Consider the following 9,468-nt stretch of genomic DNA (forward strand, 5'->3'; position numbering starts at 1 on the left):
GGTGTGAGCCACGCACCTGGTCTGGTGTTGGTGGGGAAGGGTCACCATTGTTTTACAGCTGATCCAGGTTTTCTGGTGATGCTTCTCTGCTGCTTAGTTGCCCTGAATTTCCTCACTATATTAATGACATAGCATATATTTTGCTGTTAAGTACTTATGTATGAATAAGCATAAGAAATTATTGCTTATTAGTAGCATATACATTTAGAGTCTAGAACAATGGTTATGCCAACCAACCAGAGATTGTCCGCAAGGGTGGCTGAGATAGTGACACCTTTGCTTTCTGATAGTTCAAGGTACACAAACTTTATTTCATGCACAAACTTACTTAAAATATTGTATAAAATTACCTTCAGGCTATGTGTATAAGGTATGTATCGAACATAAATTAATTTCTTGTTCAGACTTGGGCCCCATCCCCAAGATATTTCATTATGTTTATGCAAATATTCTAAAATCCAGAAAAATCCCAAATCCAAAAAAGTCTGGTCCCAACCTTTTCAGATTAGGAATACTCACCCTGTAGTGACTTGCCCAAGGTCACATAGCTACTAACTGGTCGAGACGGGGCCACATCTGCCTATCTTCAAGCTCAGGACTCTTAAGCCACCACTCTGTTCCGTTTGTATAAATTCTATTTGTGCCGGGCGTGGTGGCTCACGCCTGTAATCCCAGCACTTTGGGAGGCTAAGGCGAGTGGATCATTTGAGGTCAGGAGCTCAAGACCAGCCTGACCAACATGGTGAAACCCCATCTCTACTAAAAATAAAAAAAAATTAGACGGGTGTGGTGGTGCACACCTGTAGTCCCAGCTACTTGGGAGGCTGAGGCAGGAGAATCGCTTGAACCCAGGAGGTCGCAGTGAGTCGAGATCACCCCACTGCACTCCAGCCAGGACGGCAGAGCGAGACTCTGTCTCAATCAATTCTATGTGTTTACATTGTTAGAGAATAAATTTGCATCATTATTTGCATGATTGATTTAATGTCGTTTTGGCAGTCTCAACACACAAGGACCACCAGCTCCTGACACTGGGAAGAGAGGACGTCCTCGAGGTCCGGAAACTTAAGGACTTGCTGATTCAGGGAGCTTTCAAAAACTATTTTTGGAAAACCCAGATCCAGGTCTTCAGCCGGCTTCACCTGCAGTTCTAGCACTACCCACAAGGGGGAAGCCGACGCTGCACTGCGCTGCCAAATGCGCCTCTCTTCCTCTTCTTCATCTCTGTGGTTAGCCTGGGAAAAGAACCCGCCTTCTAGCCCATGAGGCCCTGGGCCGGAAGCTCTACTTTCTCTTCCTGTTCTCCATCATGGCGGTGAGTAGCTAGGACTGGATTTGCTTTTCTTTATCCGCCGCCATCCGTGGCAGGCCGAGTCTGCGGGGGTTACCTCGCCCGCAGCCCGAAGAGTATGGAGCCCACAGTCCTTGCCAGCCCAAGACTGGAAGAGCCGTTAGGGCCGAGGACGCAGCGTTGAAACCTATCAAGTTCCCTGCCATCGTTCTAGGAGCTGCTCCGGGCAGTTACTCGGAGAGCTCAGAAGCACAGCTAGGAGGCTGCGGCGAAGGCATATGGGGTGAATGGAGGGTTCTAAGGCAGGGCGTTCGGGGCTTTTCCTGGTCCCAGGCACTTGATATTTGCTCGGTGCTAGGAAACTTTAACCGGTTCCTCCGCTTAGGGAAGGCGCCAACCTTTAGACAGCCTCCGAATGGGATGCAGGACGTCGCATAACCACGTGCTTCCTGTTAACTCCGCATTTACGTTCTATTCCCTCACTTACCCCACTTAGTTGGTCTTATAGTGGGGGCACTCTTTGTTACCCTGAGCCTCTTAGGGTTCCATCTCACGTATCCTGAGTTTCTCTTCACCCGTTACGTTGGTGGAGGAAGAATAGGTCCGGAGCCGACTTCTTCCTTGATGCCTACCAAACACGTTGATACCCTTTAAACATTTAGGATTTTCGTTACGATTTGGGATGAGCAGAAATTAAAATGCTGTGCAGATAGAAGTAAAAACTCAGGGCTGTCAGCTGTGAGTGTATTGACTGCTGCTCTTCCCTGTTGCAGCAGGATCAAGGTGAAAAGGAGAACCCCATGCGGGAACTTCGCATCCGCAAGCTCTGTCTCAACATCTGTGTTGGGGAGAGTGGAGACAGACTGACCCGAGCTGCCAAGGTGTTGGAGCAGCTCACAGGGCAGACCCCTGTGTTTTCCAAAGGTGAGTAGTGACGAGGACATACAGGGCTGGCCACTCGGTCACCTGGTTGTTTCTTGATTTACTTGCTTGAGAGTCTGTTTAGAAAGTGACAGTTGGTATCACTTACAGCATTAAACTCATGAGCCAACCAAGAAGTGTCTTTCAAGATTGGGTGTGGGATTGCAACATTGGATTTTATATGAGCAGATCTTAAGTTAAAACTAGCCTAAGTAACCAGGATATGAGATACAGTGGACATGTCAGGAACGAAGTAAAGATGATTAGGTTTGATTAGCAGTTAGGGTTATATAGGCTGCAATAAGAACAGGGCATCTCAAAAGTTGTATACCTAGATTGCCTTGGTTTGAGTGATGGCTTCGCGCTCTGAGCTCTCTGGACCTCTGCCTTTTTATTTCCATGAAGAGGGTAATACTTTATAATTGTGCAGGGTAAAATGAATTGTATGTGTGCAATTGCCTTAGGATAGTGAAATATGGAAAGCCTTTGGATTCAGCTCCTGCTTTTCATTACCAGCTGTGATGTTTGGCAAGTTAATAAACTTCTCAAAACTTAACCTATAAAATACGGATAACAGTACAGTAAGGCTTCAGCAAATACTAGATATTGTCAATAATGCTTTGTTTTCTTTGGAACATGGTAGTCTTAGTAGAGGCTTCTTTGGCATTATGACTGTGTTTTTAACTGCTGAAGGATGGCTGGATGTCTGGAAATTGGAAAATCTGTGCTGTGGATGAAATCTTATTAATAGATGTAGGCAACACTAATTAGAACACCACAACTTAGAGTGTGGATGAATACGTAATGTCTCTGAGCCATGGAGATGGTGTTCTGGGAAAGAGGTGAGTGTAGTGGGGGTACTATGGCGTCTGACTGCTTGTTATCCCCTTTCTGCAGCTAGATACACTGTCAGATCCTTTGGCATCCGGAGAAATGAAAAGATTGCTGTCCACTGCACAGTTCGAGGGGCCAAGGCAGAAGAAATCTTGGAGAAGGGTTTAAAGGTGAGGCTGATCCCCTAATGGAGTGATATTGATCAGCACCCCCTTAATAACACATGTAGATAAGTTACATTTAATGTTCTGTTCTTTGGTGCCTTGATATTTATTAACCTTCTAAAAGGGTTTTTCTGCAATCGGCAGGGTTAACTATTCTTGGTGATTTAAAAGATGCTTGGGGCTGGACACGGTGGCTCAGCTCTATAATCCCAGCACCAGCTGAGCCAGGTGGATCACTTGTGGCCAGGACTTTGAGTCCATCCTGGCCAACATGGTGTAATACCATCTCTGTTAAAAATACAAAAATTAGCCAAGCTTGGTGATGGGCACCTATAGTCCCAGCTACTCGGAGGCTGGGGCATAAGGATTGCTTGAACCTGGGAGGCAGAGGCAGAAGTTGCAGTGGGCTGAGATCGTGCCACTGCATTCCAGCCTAGGCCACAGAATGAGACTCTTGTCTTTAAAAAAAAAAAAAAAAAAGATGTGCAAGGTGCGGTGGCTCATGCCTGCAATCCCAGCACTTTGGGAGGCCGAGGCGGGCAGATCATGAGGTCAAGAGATCGAGACCATCCTGGCCAACATGGTGAAACCCTGTCTCTACTAAAAACACAAAAATTAGCTGGGCATGGTGGCGCGTGCTTGTAGTCCCCAGCTACTTGGGAGGCTAAGGCAGGAGAATTGCTTAAACCCAGGAGGCGGAGGTTGAAGTGAGCCAAGATTGTGCCACTGCCCTCCAGCCTGGCGCCTGGCGGCAGAGCAAGACTGTCTCAAAAAAAAAAAAAAAAAAAAGATACTTGGGAGTCATTTCATTCATCTGCTTTCTCTGGGTTTTTCTCTGTCCTTTGGAAGCTGGGAGAGGTCATACTGGATAGTTGGGGTGTGAATCCATAGTCTGGGTGTAGTGAAGAAGTTAGATTACACTCCCAGCCAAGTTTTCATCACTCTCTGTTTTTGCTCTGGTTGCATATTGCAGGCTGAGCTATTTGGGTATTTGGGGTGGGAGGGAGTTGAAGATGACAAGGAATGTTGTTATTGCTGCATTTTTCTCCACAGGTGCGGGAGTATGAGTTAAGAAAAAACAACTTCTCCGATACTGGAAACTTTGGTTTTGGGATTCAGGAACACATCGATCTCGGTATCAAATATGACCCAAGCATTGGTATCTACGGCCTGGACTTCTATGTGGTATGAATATTTAATTTTTTCCCGCTCCAGGTCTGTGAGGAGAGGGGAATCTTTCTTTTATTTCATATGTGGTATGTTGGTGTTGACGTGTTGGGTTGCAGCTTTGAATATCATCTGCCTTTGTGTTCTCCCCCCTTGGGAAAATGTGCCTCGTTTGTGGCAAGTGTAGGGATGCAGCACCTTAAAAGATAGACAAGATCCCTGCTGTTGGGGAGCTTGCAGTCGAGGATCTCTAAAGCACTCACATGGCTTAAATGTAGATGAAGGAAACTGTTCCATCCAGCCAGTGATTTGAAACTTTGGAGAGACGCAGTATTGGTGCTACGTTTGGCCTGTGGGTTGCCTGCACTGAGGCTGTTTTTTCCCCTGGTTCTTCCAATAGAAACAGCTTTGGGTGATGCAGTGGTTTGCTCAGGAATGGGGTTTTAACATAGAAATGACCTTTTGTGTTACTGCAGTGTTACAGTCCAGCAATAAAACTGAATAGCCTAAATCAGAAGTTAGGAGTAGCATGGAACCTGGAAAATGGTGGCACCCTCATTAGACTTGAATGCCCAAACAAGTAATAAGAATTGGATACTCAAAGGAGGCTGGAGGAACAGCACACCTTTGGGAAGCACATTTGAGCTGAAGCAGAAGGAAGAAAATACAGATATATATTTGTGCTTCTCGGAGTTTTATATTTTCTACACTGCTGGTGTGGCAATAGATTTATAAATGTTATTTTTAAAAAGAAAAGTTTTGGAGATTAGGGAGTAGTAATGAAGGTTCCTCAGCACCATTGGAAGATAGGTTGGGTGGAGGGCGGTGCTGAAAATTGGAGCCTCCAAAGCAAACCTATAGTTTGGCCGTGTGTTGTGTGAGATGCTGGTGGCAGTTCTGTCAGACACTGAGATCGTGGGTCTTGCTCCAGAATTCACTGGACTGCCAGTGACTCTTGAAGATCCGTCTGCAGTGTGTGAGTCTTGTCCATCTGCTCTTGACTCTGAGCTGGCTAGGTGACTGTTGGTTATTCCTGGGACAGGTGCTGGGTAGGCCAGGTTTCAGCATCGCAGACAAGAAGCGCAGGACAGGCTGCATTGGGGCCAAACACAGAATCAGCAAAGAGGAGGCCATGCGCTGGTTCCAGCAGAAGGTAAAGCTGATTTCTCTCAAGTGAAGTGGTGGAATGTGCTGTTGGTGAATGGAGTTGGGATTTGGGAAGCAAAATACAGTACTATTTGGTGGGTATTTTCTTTAAAGTTAGAATATTGGGCACCTTGGCAAATCAGGGGCTTCCAGGGATGATGGTTTAAAAGAACATCCAGAACTAGGCCTTCTCCCCACCTGAATGGGGGTAGCTGGAAGGGGAGGAATACAGCTTTAAAAAGGGAGCCCCCTTTCTCAGATGATAGGGCAGTTCAGCACAGTGTAAAAACCAGCCAGCTTCCTATTTAGTCCAGAAGAGGCTGGGATTCAGACTCCAACTTCATGTATCAATCAGATTTGAATTCTCAAATGTTCGCCATTGCTGCAATCTCTGCTGTTGCCTCCTGTTCTGAAAAAAATTAAATCTCTTCTCTTTCAGTATGATGGGATCATCCTTCCTGGCAAATAAATTCCCGTTTCTATCCAAAAGGCCAATCAATAAAAAGTTTTCCGTGAAATGTACAATTCTGTTGTGTGTTCTGTGAAAGGATCCTGGCCATATTCAAGTCCTTGGACCTCAAGCCACTTAAAGCTTCGATGGGAGTAGCTGGTAACAACTCTGTCGTCCTCTGGTTGGATGCCAGTACTTCCTGGCAGATCCAAGTCCAAGCTTCATAGCATTGCCTGTGCGCGCCACACCTTGGTTGATGCACTGTGGTACAGTAGTCCCATTTAGAGGGGAGGGTATGGCAGGTGTTGGGGGTTTGAATTTAGAGCCTTGATTGAAGGCAGGATGTAGTGCTCCTGTGTTCAGCAGGGTCCCCCCATTCAGCGATTCTGTTGTGTACTAGAAATTTTGTCAGCATTGATGTTTTATGAAGAAATCACAGGCTTTGGTGTAATGGTTGAGATTAAATTTAGACTTAACTGTTCAGGGTCAGGTTTTTTTTTTAGGAGAATATAAGGTTGGAAGGCAGTATATGTAGATAGAGGGCAGTTTTTCCATTTCCAGCCCTGCCCTCGGGTGAACTGTTAATCTGCCTCAGTTTCCTTATCTGTATCGTGGAGGCAATAATGGTGATACCTCTCAGGATTACATAATTTAATACTTAACAAAATGCTCAGACTAGTATCAGTGCCCAAAAGGAGTTTAGTTTTTGTGTTTGAGTGTATGAGAAATGGTACTTTTGCTAGTTCACTTCCCTTTGGTGCAAAAATGGAAGTATTTTGCCCGTAGTGATCTTCTATATCTCACTGAAGCCAACACTCGAAAGCCATCTTTTTTTTTTTTTTTTTTTTTTTAAAGAGAAGGAGTCTTGCTCTGATGCCCAGGCTGGAGTGTGCAGTGGCACAATCTCTGCAACCACTGCCCTGGGTTCGAGCAATCCTCTCACCTCAGCCTCTCAAGTAGCTAGGATTAGAGGCATCCACCACCACACCCACCTAATTTTTTTTGTGTGTTTTTAGTAGAGGTGAGGTTTTACCATGTTGGCCAGGCTGGTCTCAAACTCATGACCTCAAGTGATATGCCCTCCTCAACCTCCCAAAGTGTTGGGATTACAGGCATGAGCCACTGTGCCTGGCAAAAGCTATCATTTTTCTGACACAATACTTGGCCCTTGGTTCATGATTTTCAGTTTTGGGTTTAAATTTTTGAGCACATGTTAATTCAGTTCAATAATTTATGAATTTGTGACTAATTTGAGTTCAGTTGTCCTTGGGCCACCTTTTCATTGCTGTTCGGAGGTTCTCATTTGCTGCTTTTGTAGGTATTTTGAAACTTGGAAATAGATTATTGGGTGTGCCTCATTTTTTAATGAAAATAGTTAACCTTACCCAATAAGATGAGCTCTAGTTGGTTAAAGGGGAGCATCATGGAACGTGTTGCCATATACTTTTTATTTCATTTAAAATTAAAGTGTGCGTTCATTTCTCAATCTTTTACTACAGGGTCGGGGCCCCCACCTCAAATGGAGTGAAGGAATGTCTCATTCTTAAAATTCAGCTTCATTTTTATAGGGGGGAACCATACTTGTTTTTTACTGACTTCTGAATTAAATAACTTGCAATAAACATCTTTAAGAACAGACTTGATGAATGGATAGGTAGTTAGTGCTGGGTGCAGAGAACAAGTGCTAGTTTCATATAAATAAAGCATTTCAGAAATACATAATGTAGGCCGGGGGTGGTGGCTCACACCTGTAATCCCAGCACTTTGGGAGGCTGAGGTGGGTGGATCACCTGAAGTCAGGAGTTAGAGACCACCCTGACCAACATGGAGAAACCTCATCTCTACTAAAAATACAAAAATTAGCTGGGGGCAGTGGCGCATGCCTGTGATTCCAGCACTTTGGGAGGCCTAGGTGGGTGGATCACCTGAAGTCAGGACTTTGAGACCACCTTGACCAACATGGAGAAACCCCATCTCTACTAAAAATACAAAAATTAGCTGGGTGTGGTGGTACATGCCTGTAATCCCAGCTACTCGGGAAGCTGAGGTAGGAGAATTGCTTGAACCCAGGAGGCGGAGGTTGCCATAAGCTGAGATCGTGCCATTGCACTCCAGCCTGGGCAATAAGAGTGAAACTCCGTCTCAAAAAAAAAAAAAAATACACAATGTAGAAAGTCTCTCAGTTTTAACAGTATAAACCTGCTGAGCCTTCATTTTGTCCTTGTGCATTGTCTGTGTGCTCACTTGACTTAACTTTCCATTTAACAAAACAACTGCTGTGCTCCTGACCCAGTGGAAAAGGCGTTGTTGGGAGTTAAGAGCGCTAACCAGATTTTAGTCCTAGCTCTAACTAGCATTGAGATTTTGGTTAAGTCGTGAAACACCTGGAGGACTGGAACCACTACAGACAGACACCTACCCAGTAGCTAGACAGCTTGCTCCTATTCTGGCTAGAAGCTTGACTTGCAAACAGATGTCCCACTGGAATCTAAAGCACTGGCATTTGTGGTTGAGCTTGTACTAAGTGGGTAGATAGGATCGCCTGGGAGTTTGTTAAAACTCTTGGGCCCCACCTCAGACCTACTGAATTTGAATCTGATTTAACAAGTTCTGCAGGTGATTTGTACCATACTGAAGTGTAGAGGCAGTGCCTACAACCTAATGGCAAAAAAAAAAAACAGGAAGGGCATGATACCCAAGATTTCCTTAATAAATTTAGTTCTGATGAAGTTCTTACTGTGTGGTTGTTTTTCTTATTTCTTCAGTTAGTAGCCATGAAAATCTGGGAGTGGATCATTGTTAGAGGACCCTCTGCCGTAGTGTTGCATTCTGGATGACTTTGGAATAAGGTAGTGTCCCTGGCTGGCATCTGTCTCTATCCAAATATTATGCCCAGAAATGCTGTGCTCCTTAGCCGAAATGAATGTTCTCTAGGGCAGAGTTCTCAAGCTGTGGCAACACTGCCCAACCTCCACCCCAAGGTATTTGGAAATTGTAGGGGTGGGTTTTTTATTACAGTAACTATTGACTGCTGTTGGTGTCCGTGCGTAGTTGTCAGGAACTGTTAGGGATAATACCGCACAAGCCAATAAACACATAAAGTGCTATGGGGATGGATAAAGGGTGGTGGGTCACTGATACTTAACGCTAATACGTGATGGGACCAGCCATTTGTATCCACTAGGAGGTCCCAGTCCATTTGATTGAGAAACAGCAAGGAGAGTGAGCTAGGTGGGAGGGTAGATCAGCTCACAGTGAGCAGGAGTCCTACACTTGAGGTGCTGGCTGGTGTGGGGAGAAGCCGGGAAGCAATTTAGGTTAATGTATTTTGTACCACTGCACTGATGTTTCCATCCATGTAGGGTAGGCAAAGGACCAAAAGGTAGAGATCAAAATTCAGGTAAGAACAGTCTAGGGGTCTTTTAAAAATGTGATCAAAACCTAAAAGATTATGCACATGTAGGTTACTGTTTTGAGCTTCTAGAAAATAATCA

General features: G+C 44.9%; 1 protein-coding gene across 1 annotated transcript; it reads left to right on the forward strand.

Annotated features, from left to right (window-relative positions):
- Positions 1-1,290: 1,290 nt before the first annotated feature.
- On the forward strand, positions 1,291-6,048 carry RPL11 (ribosomal protein L11). The gene is made up of 6 exons (XM_064363449.1): positions 1,291-1,315; positions 2,065-2,215; positions 3,110-3,216; positions 4,264-4,395; positions 5,420-5,530; positions 5,963-6,048. The coding sequence occupies exons 1-6, from the start codon at positions 1,310-1,312 to the stop codon at positions 5,990-5,992; spliced, it is 537 nt and encodes a 178-aa protein (XP_064219519.1). The 5' UTR covers positions 1,291-1,309; the 3' UTR covers positions 5,993-6,048.
- Positions 6,049-9,468: the final 3,420 nt, after the last annotated feature.

Source organism: Aotus nancymaae, unplaced genomic scaffold (genome assembly GCF_030222135.1).
Source record: "Aotus nancymaae isolate 86718 unplaced genomic scaffold, 86718_ANA_hifiasm-v0.15.2.pri h1tg000053l, whole genome shotgun sequence".
NCBI lineage: Eukaryota > Metazoa > Chordata > Mammalia > Primates > Aotidae > Aotus > Aotus nancymaae.

What these genes read in the sequence shown, in the direction of transcription:
- RPL11 (XM_064363449.1), top strand. An exon ending in GACCCCTGTGTTTTCCAAAG is followed by an intron (nt 2,216 to 3,109) that starts GTGAGTAGTGAC and finishes CCCTTTCTGCAG; the next exon opens with CTAGATACACTGTCAGATCC. An exon ending in TGCGCTGGTTCCAGCAGAAG is followed by an intron (nt 5,531 to 5,962) that starts GTAAAGCTGATT and finishes CTTCTCTTTCAG; the next exon opens with TATGATGGGATCATCCTTCC.